This window comes from Dipodomys merriami, unplaced genomic scaffold, assembly GCF_024711535.1.
Source record: "Dipodomys merriami isolate MVZ:Mamm:240054 unplaced genomic scaffold, mDipMer1.0.p SCAF_6, whole genome shotgun sequence".
In the NCBI taxonomy this organism is placed as follows: Eukaryota; Metazoa; Chordata; class Mammalia; order Rodentia; family Heteromyidae; genus Dipodomys; species Dipodomys merriami.
The window spans coordinates 41,709,712-41,724,682 of record NW_027206179.1 but is presented as its reverse complement, the minus strand read 5'-3'; the positions used below and the strand labels follow the sequence as shown (position 1 = coordinate 41,724,682).

The window sequence follows — 14,971 nt, the reverse complement described above, 5'->3', positions numbered from 1 at the left end:
TATTCTTCCATGGGATGGCTTAGTTCATGTGATTTTACTCATAATCTATTTACTATGAGTAAGAATTTTAAGTTAAAATTTACTGATGGTCTAAGACAACTGGAATAAGAAATGATAGCTAAAGATGAACATTTTAGAAGAATGTTATAGAAAACAAATACCTTAATTACAGATGTTTCAACTCTGGATGGAGGGCTCTGCACTTGTGCTGCTGCAGCCATGTTAGCAATGGTGCTGAGGTGGTTCATCTGGCTCATTGCCATGGTGACTGAGGCTGGAGGTAGGCTGACAGGGATTAGAGGGTGGGGCATCATCATAAAAGGAAGTTCCAGTCCTATAAAAAGATGCACAAATAACATCAGTGCTATAATCCCAAGTAAAAGTATGAAATATAGCATATCTCACTTATTAAAGTTGTCACCAAAAGAAGGCATTAAAATCTGAAATGTCAAAACTAAGACAGGTATTTTTCCTCTCTGTGTAAACTAACACCCACTCACCACTCAGAAAAACTAGGCTTACAGCTCCTAGTGCTGTCATAGTGCTGTCCTAGTGCACTTTCCTATTCTTAATACCAACAGCCCAGGGTGTGCCCTCTTGTCCCTCCAATCCATCTAAAATCTTGCTTGCTTAACATACCGCATTTTTTTCTCCAAACTTGATTGTCTACATGTATCAGATCCTGTGATTATGTTATTTATTATTTGATCATTAAAGGGAAAAAACACATTTTTGAAGTCTACCATTTTTAGTGCTAAGAAACGCCGTCGTACCATTGGGCAGAAGGTGTCTGTGCTGAAGGTGGCTGAGAGGCTGGCTAACTGGTAGGCTACGCACTCCAGGTGTGCGGGGGTGGGAGACAGAGGCCTGCGGTCCCTGGGATGGGGGAGATTGCAGGGTTTCCTTATCCCAAGAACCATCATGGTTGCCTGTGGGGAACGAATATAAATTACTTGGATACAGTATTACTCTGAATCTTCTAAGAAGTACTTTTTGAGATGGGGGTTTGAAAAGTGTACCGCAGTTGGCGATTGGCAAAATTGGATTTACAGGGAAGTAACTGGAAGTAAGAAAATGTCCCCTACACTGTATTATTTTTGTTTTCATAGTATTTAGAGGAGGATTCTGAATTTTTCAAAGAATATTCTAGTACACTCTCTCTGGTATACACACATGCTTACTCTGTTGGTGTGTGCGCATGTATTGCACTCTCGACTGAACACAGGGCTTTGAATGTGCTATGTGAGCGCTCTACTTTGAGCCTCTCTCTCTAAATGTGTCTCCCTCCTTTCCCTTGACTTTACACCCTCCCTTCACCTCTCTCCATATATTTTTTCCCATATAATAGACTTAGAAACAGCAAAGATGGTAAAATTCCAATCTAATTCTTTAGCTCTACTAAAATCCTCATTGTAAAATCTCTACAACATGGTTTTTAATGAAGAATACTTAGCTACTGCCATGATTCTTCTCCAGTCACTTGATGGAGACAGTTAAGGTTCAATATAAATTCAAACTCATTAGCTCAATACTGTCTGGATCTTAGAGTAAATTGTTCAGAAGTGGATAATGGAAATTCAATTCAAATTCTTCAGCAATCAAACAAAGCAATTTTATTAAACAATGAAAAGAATCAATTAAAATGGATATCTTTATTATCTTTATTATTTTACAAGAAACCATGACAGCTTTTGGTTAAAAAATATATTTTTACAGCTGCATACAGAAATGACTCACATAAAAGAAACTTCTCTGGCTGGTTCCTACCACTGTGATAGAAAGGCTCACTTTTACATTCTGCAAATTATACACCTTATTTCCCTACTTGTAACTTTGTGTATTGGGCATTCCTATTGCCAGGGATTCACTTGAGAGCTTTTTGCCTGCTAAGTATTTGCTCTACCAGAGGTATATCCCCATCCTTACTGCTGACAGCATCTCGCTATGTATCTCAGGCTGGCCTTAAACTTACTTTCAGCCCAAACAAGCCTGAGAACTTCACAACTTTGGTCAGCTTTCCAAGTACTGGAATATAGGGACTATTATGCCCAGTTCTGTCATGCTTTTGGGTGACATTCATACTGGTTAAATAAGCAATTTATTTCAAATGTATGTAATATCAAGAGAATATCATGAGTCACTTTGCTTATTTTTATGGTAGCTGGGTGCTGGTAGCTCAAAGCTGTAATCCCATCTTCTGTGGAGACTCCAATCCAGAACTGCAGTTCAAGGGCAGTCCATGAGACTCCGTATCAACCAGAAACTAAAGGAGGCATTACAAGACAGTCATGCCAGCTACATGTGAGACAGACAGGGTGACTGTGAACTTAGACAAAAAGAAAAAAAAAGTGTATGGAAGACTTCTCATGAGAATGTGGGCATGGTGGTGTGCATCTTCCATCTTAACTATGGCAAGGAGCCTAAATAAGAGGAACAAAGCCCAGGCCAGATTATCTTATGACCCCATCTCAAATATAACCAGAGCAAAAATGGTTGGAGGCATGGTTCAAGACATAAAGCACGTGTATAGCAAGTTGAAAGTCTTGAGTTCAAACTTCAGTACCACTATCCAAATAGGGTGGGGGGAGGGCTTCACATTAACTTTGCAATCTCGCTATGTGCAAATTTTATAATTACATATTTATTCCATAAAATTAGTAAAATTTAAGATAGGAATAGAAGACACAATTCTGATGAAAACTTTGTGAAAATGGAAAATTTATTTTCTTCTTTCTTCTGCATCACAGAGCCTGTGTCTTTTTCTTTGTGTAAATAGCCATATCAGGTTTCTAGTGTTAGATTTCTTACCATTTAGAATGTTCCTGGCCATTTCCACCAATCATCATGTGTTAGTTAAATACTTATGAAATTAGCTCATTTGGGCAATAAACAGAGCAAACAATTAAGAAACTAAATCTGATGAAAAGTACTCAATATATAACCAAGTCACCTGTTAAGTGATTTTTGCATTATTTATCTTTCTTCTCTATTAGCATAAATGAATGAGAATCAAAAATAGGCTACTTCAGAACAAGACATTCCCACAATGATTAAATGTATGATTTCAATTGTCTTGTTTTAAGACCTCATATATCACCATAGAAGCCAGTGTATATTAGTGTCTACTCAGAAGCACATACATATTTCTACATACATATATAGGAGATGGATAGAGGATGTGAGTGAGAGAGCGGGTGAGGTCCCTGGGGTACAATGTATGCATAATGTATGGACATGTATGGGTAATGACAAATCCCTTGTATAAGTGATGCATAACAATGAAAAGTATCTTAATTGAAATATAAAAAATGCAAATGATGGAAAGGTTGACATTGACTAAGAAGCCTTGTACTCATATCCTGACTTGTAGATTTGTAACCTCTTTCTACAACTACTTAATAATCAAGTTAAAAAACACTGCTAAAAATAGAAAATATATTTAAATATTATCCTTTACATCTCAGTGATATGCAATGAGTTGTTCAGATTTTCCCACAGCCTGACCTGATACAGGATGAAAATCTCAAAGGGACTGATGGTCACACTACTGCTGACGGAGTGACACTGATAGCTTGTGACAGCAACTCAACGTTGTCAAGATTCGTTTACAATGAAAATGATGGTGAGAGTGGGCACTTACTCCATACCATTGGAGACCACTTAGAAGGATGTCAACTCCATCTTAACAGTGGAAATAAGACTTCTATGTAAAAGGTAACCCTAGTCACAGGAAAAGCAGGCAAAAATAAATGATATCTTTCAGGTAATTAATTTCGATAAATATGAGATTTTAAATATCATCAGGATGTCAATGTTTCATACCAATATTAGAAATGGCCCATGACTTCTGTAATACAGTCTGCATTTATTCATTTAGTTTGCTTGTTTTTGTTAACTATGTCAGTCTAGGTGAGCTGTTTTGGCATCTATAAATGCTGAAACATTTTAAGTTTTGGTTTGGCTTCATCAAATTGTTTCATGAACAGTATGGAAAAAAATCATCCTTAACCTTAAGATTCACTTCATTTAATTTTAATTGATAAATGAAAGCTGAAGATATAATCTATTTTTAAGATCCAGTGTGATATATGTAGGTAATTCTAATCAGGGGCATAATCTAAACTGGAATAATTTGTGCTCCTTTTATGGGGAGGGGTTTTAAGTTTTAAACCTATTGCTAAGAGCAAGTTCTACCACCGCAATCTTCCTAAGTAAATTACAATCTTTTCATTGAATAACTAATTAACAATCTAGTAAAGAACAAACTACAAGTGCCCTTTGATTGGCATTGTAAACCAATGCTCACAGAGTTGGTCATTTCCCAACTAAAAATTTAATTTACACACATACCATGATGATTTTGAAGACAATATGGGTTTGTCTCCCATAATCTTTTAACTCCCCTAATCTCTAATATCTTTAGCTAGTTGAGATATTTCTATTGGTCTATATACTCTATATATAAAGTCTATATATAAAGTTGTTGAGAACAGCAGTACATGAACACGGTGCACCAGTGACACACAAAGTAATGGGAAGTACAATTGCTTATTTTTAAATTTTACTCAAATGTTCTTAGCTTAGTGATGTTCAAGTAAAATGATTAGGAAGCAATCAGAGTGGGCACCAGACAGAACATATTTAGAAAAGACTTAATGATTAGCAGCTTATTACTAAATATATATAGTCTTTTATCTTGAGATCCATTGGAGAACTGTAGAAAACAAGAACAGTATTAGGGAATTTAAAATAGACATTAGTTTCAATTTTAAATAGTTTTGCTCCTGAATTCATAAAAATTACTAGTGTGGATTACTTTAGATAGAATGAAATACTTCAGTTATTTTTCCTAACTTCATACAAAATTCCAGAAAGTTTTGATGCCTCTTAAGGAAGTGGAACCATTACTATAAAGATAGAAAGTCAAGCAGTCTAAGTGCAGAAGAAAGAGATAATTACATCAGAAAAAAAATTATGTTTTGATGCTGTTGTTGTCTTTGGACTCATTAGCACCATGCTCTAAGTGTTAACCAGATAAAATAGATGCCTAAAATAAAACAAAACACATTCAAGCTAAGAATTAATAGATAATTGCTTCTTAGGACTTAGTCTAGGGAAGATATAGTAACCAGAAAACTTTGTATTGATAAGTATTTTTGAGTGTCTTCACGATATTCATTAAAAACTGATTGAAAGTGAGATTTTAATGGTCTTGCTCAGTGGAAATGATGCTGAGAACATACTGGTTAACTTCCATAGTTTATATTATTATAGACCATAGAGAGTATAGAAATGATCACCCTAGCCCATGTAATTGTAACCCCTCTGTACAGTATGTTCACAAATAAAATAAAATAAAATTAAAAAAAAAGAAATGATCACCCTACGTACATAAGCAATCTTTCCAATCTAAAATATAATCAATCATACAGTTCTTCAAACTAAATTCATTTGACATAATGTATCTATCCTGATTCTACATCATATACTTTAGTCTTTCTCATCACCCTATCAATGAATTTTTCCCTCCTCCATTGCTCATTTGCTTTTCATCTGATTATTTTTCAATATGCAAATAAATTAAGAAGAAACCTTTCTCTGTAATGATTTTGTAATTTCCCTATAGATTTGAAATCATATGAAGGAAAGTTTCAAGTTAAAATTCCTATACTGTAAGAGGATCAAAGTGAATGGATCTGGTAATAACATTCTCATATGTGTTGACCTAAGCAATATAAAATCAGATTTAGTTTTTATTGGTATATAGAATGGTATTAATTTTCAATTTTTTATATTTGAAATTGAAAAATCTTTTTCCACTTGAGATGAAAGAGTGATTAAAAGAAACTTCCAAGAGCAAAAATAATCCCACACAGATGGGATGGCATAAAGTTATCACTGCTATCTTCTGTGAAGATCTGATACAACCTAATTGAACAATATCATTCAAACAGTGTATAAGTCAGAAACATAGACATCATCCTTATTGCTTACTTTCTTACTGTGTACCACCAATATCTATTTGCTTTTCATATCCTATTGATTTTGTCTATGCAACTTTTAAGTTCATCTATATAATTCAGTTTCTCTCAGATTTTGCAATCAGTTTGAGGGAACATCATCACTGTAAAGCAAACATTAAATATCTTTACTAAATTTAAGTTCCACAAAGTCAGAACTACATCTTGTTTCCTATTATTTTCACCAGCAATCAAAAAGGTAATGCTAACTCTCAATAATTTAACAGAGAGTTGCAAAATAGAATCTATCTATACATACGTATACATATATATGCATATATGTGCATATATATATATATATATACACATGAATATATTTACTTCTGTGTACTTTTGCATGTATGCATATATGTGTTTGCATGTCTATGAGCACATGTAAGCATCATTGTATGCTTAAAATTAAGTGATATAGCCTCTGTAATTTAACTGGAATTAAAGATAGAAAGCTGACAATGTATACTTGACATTTGGAAATAAACTTTACAGCACTTGATAATCAATTAGGAACAAGTGGAGCTGAAATGAGTGAAATGTGACTTGGACAGGAGATCTTGACTGATGACATTAGCAACACAACGATGTTGATGATGATGATAATGACAATGTGTGTAAGGTACTTTCAATGGTTCCCTCTTTTATATATCATCTCAATGTATCTTTAAAAACCCTAAGGTAGGGCTGAGAAGGGGGCGCAGTGCTAGAGTACTTGCCTAGATTGCATGAGGCCCTGGGGTGGAGTCCTCAGCACTGCATAAGCAGAAAAAAAGGCTGGAAGTGGTGCTGTGGCTCAAGTGGTAGCGAGCTAGCTTTGAGCTGAAGAGCTCAGGGATGGCACCAAGGACCAGAGTTCAAGCCCCATGACCGACTAAAAAAAAACCCTAAGGTAGATTCACATTAGTATTATAAAAGTGAATATCTATCTATCTATATAGGTAAATAGATAGATAGATAGATAGATAGATAGACAGACAGACAGATAGATAGATAGATAGACAGACAGACAGATAGATATTCAATTAGCCTAAGATTTTATTTCTAGAACTACCAATTCACAATTCAAGCTTTTAGTCACCCTTATGAAGACATCAGGTTTTATAATTAATTAATAATCAGTTCAATTTAAAGTACTTGAATAGGAGTTAGGTAGAGACTGGCAACTAGCAGTTAGAAAAGTAGAACTTGAATTTAATAGCAAAGTAGATGCTCAGATGTGAACTTCGGAAATTTCAAAATTATTTATTTGCAGGAAGCAAAAAAATCATGATGCGTTGAAAGGGTAGGAAAATAATAAAAGTATTTCTTCTATTAAATATATCTCAACTACAATTCATAGAACAAGTGGTTAGGTTAAAGAGTTTAAAACATTTTGGAGATGTTGAGCAAGAATAAGCCCTTAATAACAAGTAATATGATACATTAAATACTTTTGTGCATTCCTATCTCTCTACTTCTTCTAAGCCAAACTATTCTGTTTTTAGAAAGTTTTTTTTTATTGTAAAAATACTGTACAGAGGAGTTACAGTCACATGAGCAAGGTAATGAGTACATTTCCTATCAAGCATTGTTGCCTCCTCCTTTGCTTTTCCCCTACCATCCCTCCCTCCCACCTCCACAACTACACTCCCACCACCCCTTGCCCCCCACACCTAAATTGCAAAGTTCATTTTCAACATAGTGTATTGTACATCTCATTGTTACAATGGGTCAACTTTATACCTATTTGAATATTTTGTTTTTTCCCTTCCCCTCCCCAAATCAGACTGACATCAAATACAGTGAAAAACAACCATATGTGTTCCTATCATGGGGTTCATTTCACTTAAAATCATCTTCTCTGGTCATATGTGCATAGCTTTTGATCTTTTCTGCTTGTCCCAGACATATACTAGTTATTGCAAATAAGGGAAACCATGAGACCTATGTTTCTTTGGGACTAGCTTATTATATTAAGTGAAGTTAATATAATTGTTTCCAAGTCTTTCCATTTCCTAACAAATGGGGCAATGTCATTCTTTCTGATGAAGGCATAGAATTCCATTATGTGTGTGTGTGTGTGTGTGTGTGTGTGTGTGTGTGTGTGTGTACCACATTTTCTTGATCCATTCATCTACTAAGGGGCATCTGGGTTGGTTCCATATCTTAGCTATGGTAAACAATGCCGCAATAAACATGGTTATACTGGTTGCTTTAATATGTTCTTGTTTGTGAGCATTTGGGTAAATGCGGAAAAGTGGGATTACTGGGTCATAGGGGAGCTCTATATGGAGTTTTTTGAAGAACCTCCATACTGCTTTCCAAAGTGGTTGAACAAGTTTACACTCCCACCAACAATGCTGTAGGGTTCCCTTCTGGCCACACCCCCTCCAGCATCTGTTGTTGTTAGAGTTCTTGATTATAGCCATTCTAACTAGGTTGAAGTGGTATCTCAATGTTGTTGTGATTTGCATTTCTTTTATGACTAGAGAGGTTGAGCATTTCGTCATGTGTCTATTGGCCATTTTTATTTCCTCTTCAGAGAAGTTTCTCTTTAAGTCTTTAGCCCACTTATTTATGGGGTAGTTGTTCCCTTAAGGATTTGTTGTTGGGGGATTTAATTTTTTGAGTTCCAACTATATTTTAAACATGAGACCCTTGTCCGTTGTATGGCTAGTGAAGATCTTCTCCCAATCCATGGGCTTTCTATTGATCTTGCTAGCTATGTCCTTTGCCATGCAGGAGCTCTGCTGATTCATGAAGTCCCATTTGTCCAACCTTTCTTTGATTTATTGTGTTTCTGGGTCTCTATTAAGAAAATTTCGGCCTGTGAAAGGAGACCTAGGGTTTCTCCTATCTGTAATGTTTTCAGAGTGTCTGCTTTGACTCTGAGGTCTTTGATCCATTTAAGCAAAATATTCTTATGAAATAATCACCATGAATGCAGGCCATGTCTTCAAACCTCAATCCTTCAGGAATCAATGTATAATTTTATAATTGGATTTGAAGATTTAACAATACTAACAACTATTAAAAGTAGCCTAAACAGAGACAAAAGGCAAATATACACATGTAAGCACAATTTGAAAGGTGTCAGTAGTCAAACTTGCAATATAATACTTACTTAGGATATTCAGTAACAAAAGGCTTCCCCTTAAGAATATTAAGAAGAAACGAGGTTTTAAATAGGAAGAATAGAAAAGAACTCAACACATCTGAAAGACCACCAAAATAATATTATATTAAAGTGTAGATTACACGCAGATGGCAGACTTGTTGAAAGTTGCTGTTTATATGAAAGCAAATCATTCTTCTCAGAGATTGTATTATACATAGTGAAGACATTCTATTCAAGCACTTTTCACCAGCTTCTCCTAGGCTGACAGCGGAGGAAGTTTCCAAGGTCAAAATGACTTACAACGTTTTGTTTCTGGTCATGGAGAATAAGGCATTTGCGTATATGAGCAATATCATGGATGGTTTTACTTTTACCATTATACTCCAATTTGGGTATTAACTATAAGTAGCACTTTTGATCCCCAAATCAAATAGTTACATATTCTTTTGGAGATGACTATAAAAATGCGAGTTAGATTGAATCAGTATCACACTCTATTGTCAAATATGTTTCAATTTTATTAAAAATAATTAAAAGTACCAAGGAAAAAATCCTCTAGCAGGAATATTTGGCTCAGTCTGCCATCCTCATTTGTTTCCTTTTATTCCAATCATCTTCCCTAATATTAACATTCAAAAGTTAAATTCATACTAGATATGGTGGCATATACATCTAATCCTAGCACACAGGAGTCTGAAGCTAGAAGATCAATGGTTCTAGGCCAGCTTGACTACATACGGAGACATGGCTTTCTGGATCATATAACAAGACAAATAACTTACATTCTAGGATCCTCAATTATTAAGCAATAAATACTTATCTTTAACTTAAAAAATTCTCACCTTGATAAAAATAATTTGTTGTTCCCCCTTGTTACAACATTTGTATTATATAATTTTGATATTTCTATCAATACTAAACTATTTTCTTTCTCATTCTACTGGCTCTAACACATGCATCCATTCACTATTTCATTGGGAAATGTTAGGACCTTCATAAACTGATGCTGTGTCATTTAAATGAAGCAAACCGAAATGTTGAGATTACTTGATAATCTCAATTTAACCTGTAACTGTATAGTAAACTTTACCATTTAATTTTGTGTTACCATTTAATAATGTGTTAACCCAGGCCTTGCTCTAGCTAAGTAGGTGCTCTACTACAGAGACATGACACTAGATCTTTCTAATTGCACTGACTATTTTGGAGATTGGGTCTCACTTCCAGTTAAAGCATGTACCTGGCCCACAATCCACTTATTTACACTTTTTATGAGACTAGAATGACATGTGTTGTTCATCCCTCAATTAGCTTATGACTACATATTGAAAATCTTGGAGAAAAAGGTGGGAAAAACCAGACAATTCGTATGACATTAACTTCACATTAAGTAGAAAATAAAAACATAAGTCATGTAACAATTATCTGAATATCAACACATAATCATTTTAAAGAAAGAACCAGATACAGCAAATTCTATAACATCCCAACCAACAGGCTGAGCAGCACATGATTTGTTCTGCAAATACCTGCAGAAATATCATACTCCAAATTGTACAATAAAATCTTTCATGTAAAAATTCTTTTAACCTATAATGAACACCTACTCTGTACAGGGAATTTTGTAAAAAATTAAAGAAATAAGATCAGAAACAAAAGAATATCTATTATCATCATGTTGTTTACATTCTGATTGTAAAATAATTAGAAATGAAGTCAGCAAATAGGTAAATACAGTGACATGATGCATTAACTGAGAGAGAATTTTGCAGGCATGCATGTATATGCGCACATGAAAGGACTGTGGTTTTTTTGTTTTTTAATGTAATAAGGGAGGGCTCGACAGAAACAGTGGCATCATAATGTATGCTGCCTTAGTGTACAGGCAAAAACCTGATGTTCAGAGTGTTAAATGCTGGAAGTCACATAAACCTTTGGAAAAGGAATTGATCTTGGAACACACTGACCCAACTTTTGATCCTAAATCCTTTCCTTTGCACCACACAACCGTGCACTTGTGAGTTCAGAGAAACTACCTGGCTTGTCCAGTTAGTAAAAGCACACATTAAAAGTGGGACTGCTGACAGCTCCTGATGAAGTTCAATGAACTAGAGGAGCAAGTGCACATTTCGAGAAACATCAGAAGTCAGAATGAGGTAGGCCAGGGCCAGAGTATGAAAGTTCTTAGCTGTCGGGATGATGAGTTTGATCATCATCTTAGGTAGAGGAGAGATATGATTAAAGTGATGTATCCGATACTCAGACCGAGGAAAAGGAACTCATCATCGGAAATAATCATCTCCACTTCTGTCGTCCACCACACTGACACTGATCTGACCAGGGTACAAGTCCTGATTCTCATATTACCCTGCTACTGGAAAATTCATTAAAAAAAATAATGGGAAAAATTCCTTGTGTTCTCTATTATTAACATTTTCTAAGAAGATGACTGAAGAGCAAATTAGCTTCCAGTAAACATGACAAAATTCATGCGGGTAAATGGAAAAAAATGGTCACTACTTATTCTGCTCAGTTTCTGAACCCTGTAACCTGTAAACTGCTTCCTGATGCTCATTTATTCTTTAAGATATTTTTTTTTCCTTAAGTAAAAGGAAACTGAAACCTTCCTATAAACTGTCATTGGTTACTTTTCCTTAACAGAGAGCAGCGGTTAAGTTTGCAATGTATGTAGACTTCTTAGAAAAGCCAAAAAATGTTCTGTGAGTATGGGATGGGTTACGTATTTTAGACACAACTAGAGATACTGAATAGAGTCTATTCCTTCAGCATTCAGGATTTAATAATAAAAATCTATGAAATGTAGCAAAATTGGCTTTAATCTTTTCATAACAAAAATTAGTTCTGGGAATGTGGTTTAGCACAGTTATTTCCATTTGGTTTAGAGTGCCTATTTCTATTCTGTAGCATGTCAAATGACTGTTATTGTACAGAATAGTGTACATTCGAACAGACAGTAGAAGAGTGGCTACTGCTTTGACATTGAAAAATATACACCAGTAAGATACACATCCTAATGCACCCACTTTTCTCTCTAAGAATTACCATTCTTGCCAGCCACAAGGCTCATATCACCGGACTTCTTCATATTACCACAAATAGCATGCACTATGTATGCGAGAGTTACTAAGTGATGCTACAGTAGTTTATATGTGATATGTCCTGTTAGATTTGTACACTGAAATACATACATTCAGTAAGTGCTTACTTTCTCCATCTTAATAAAATTCAAATAAAGGTTTTAAATTGAGCCCAATAAACATTATTCTTCTAGAGAACAATTTTCCTTTTTAAATCAAAACCATTACAATAATCATATTATTGCAAATGGATAACATGTAAAATATGATGTGAGGTGATTTTTTAACTTTGCAGGAGATACCTATTTAAAGCATATCATTCATTCTAAGGACTTTCATTTTCATAATGTAAAGTTTTTAGGTTTACTTCTTTTTTTATCAGGGAGTGTTAAAACCAGTACAATGCAATGTGTGAAAATAAATTTTCACGCAGCTTGCCATACATAGACTGCTTTTAAAAATTCAAAACCATCCCAATAGTAAATGTCATTTCTTCTATAGTTACAAAATGCAAACTTCTAGGGTTTTATCTTAATGAATAAATGAGTCTGTCCTTTATATATAATATATAGCTTATGTTTGTTGCACAAGTTTTAATAATAGATGAATTTTAGGTTTGCCTCAATGTATTCAATAAAGTGTGATTAATTTGGTTTTTCAAAAATGCAAACTAGACATTACTATATTACTTTGCAAAATGCACAGCTTGCAACATTATTGTCTCAGTGGGATCTCAAATTGAATTGTAAAATGTGTCTTATTTCCCGTTTGATTTATGTAAGAGATAGCAGTGGATAATGCCCCTTTTGAAGTTTCACTGCTTTGTATGAACAAGCAACAGAAACCTAAAATATGTGATATAGTTTGGTAAGGCCAAAAACAAACTTTGGGAATATATGATATCAGACTGAAATGAAATAAAGGCAGAAGCAGTGTACCACATTTTCAAAGAAACAACTTTTTTCAATTCTTATTATGACAGATGATGCAACACATTTTTGACATTTGCTGTGATTTTTATTATGATATTTTACATAATTGCCAAACCATTTTTTCTCTAAAAAAAAAAAAAAAGCTCTCCTGTGCCCTGAGAATTAATCTATGATACCATTTAACTTGGCTTTTTGAAGTAAATATCACCAGATAAAAGCCAGCTGGATCTGAATAATAGGATACTTGAATGAATGTATTAGTGTTTGAAAAAAAAGAGTACAAATCTTCTAAAAAGATTAATTTCCATAAAAAAGATAGCTCACAGACCTACAAAAGAATAAATTCAAAAAACATAATAAACTCTCAGAAAGAAAGGTAGATTAAAGTAAAGCTGCAGCACCATAGTCCGCAGCTGTTGTGTGGTGATGATTCTGTATCAATTACATTTGGTTGGCCCTGTAGGGCTTTTCAAAGACTCCCATGAAAAGCTTGAATGTATAATACACGTGACACCCTAAATAATAACTTCGGCAATTAATTTTGATTCAACACCACATTCATTCTGTTCTTACCTTCAATATTTACAGTTGAAGAGACGCTACAAAGGTTTAGATGGGAGAATATGAATCTACTAAGGACAACTTTTTTTTCCTCTCCTTCATTTATTAAAGATGTGGATATGAATTTTTCTTTGTCAGGAAAATATTGCAGATTTATCACACTCCATACTTGCTGACATCATCATGTAAAAAGACCTGAAGTTGGCCAATAGACTTTATTTCCAATATCCTGTTTCCCACATGTCCTCTAAAAAAAGGCTAAGAGAATTCTGCTCACGCCACTTCTCTTTTCTAGTCTGTATTATTATTAATAACAATAAAGTTTGATCATGCCTACATTCTGCTGGGAGGTAAAGAAAAAGTACATTATTTTTAGAAAATGCAATTGTGCTTAAAAGAATTAACATGAAAGTGTTGTATTGCATTAGGTGACTTCAAATATACTGAAAAGTATAATAAAAGAGACATATATGATAGTGAGTATAATTCAATTTGAATTCATTTCTCCCTTAAATAACACAAAATAGGGGCTGGGAAGGTGGCTCAGTGGTAGAGCACTTGCCTTGCATGTATGAGGCCCTGGGTTTGATTCCTCAGATTACATAAGCAACAAGAAAAAAAGCCGGAAGTGGCGCTATGGCTCAAGTGGTAGAGCGCTAGCCTTCAGCTGAAGAGCTGAGGGACAGCGCTCAGGCACAGAGTTCAGGCCCCACGACCAGACCCCCCAAAAAAAAATTGTGGGAGGATGGGGGGACATCTAGGTCTGGTTAGTAGATTGCATTTAGACAATAATTTTACTGTATGGAAATGAATCAGCTGCTATATTTCTTTACCTTACTCCATTCTGTTTTTTGTAAAGTACACTGCCAAAACAAAAACAATATGAAATTGATCAAAGCAATTGTAAATGGGTTTATATAAGCCTGACAAGTTATTTTAGCTTTAACTTTGTTTTTAACTTTAAACAGTGAAATATTTAAATATTAAATTGATCTATCATAATGAAGAAATCAAAAGCATTTTGTAATTGTAGCAAAAGATCACTACCTATGAAATGCTAGGGAGGGATTATACTACACTCATATTAACTACTAAATGGTTATGACAATGTTAATAGTAAGTCAAGAATTTCTTTATCATACTTCTTCAAGAAAGCTGCTTTTAGTTAAAACATAAAAATGGTAGTTACAAGGTTTCTGCAAACATAACTGCCATTCCATTAAGGAAATGGTGCAGCAAACAGCCAATAGTGGCCTCCAGGGAAATGTA

The 14,971-nt window shown here is 34.5% G+C and overlaps 1 protein-coding gene across 2 annotated transcripts in view; it reads right to left on the bottom strand.

Annotated features, from left to right (window-relative positions):
• The window catches only part of Dach1 (dachshund family transcription factor 1), a 383,776-nt gene that overhangs the window by 122,504 nt on the left and 246,301 nt on the right, over positions 1-14,971 (bottom strand). Inside the window, exons 4-5 of one of the 2 annotated variants that reach the window (XM_070002867.1) lie at positions 774-929; positions 162-334 (exon numbers count right to left, since the gene is read on the bottom strand). In XM_070002867.1, coding sequence (XP_069858968.1) covers positions 162-334; positions 774-929 — 329 coding nt within the window. The remainder of the gene's footprint in view (positions 1-161; positions 335-773; positions 930-14,971) is intronic. The other variant, XM_070002868.1, reaches the window with a different exon arrangement.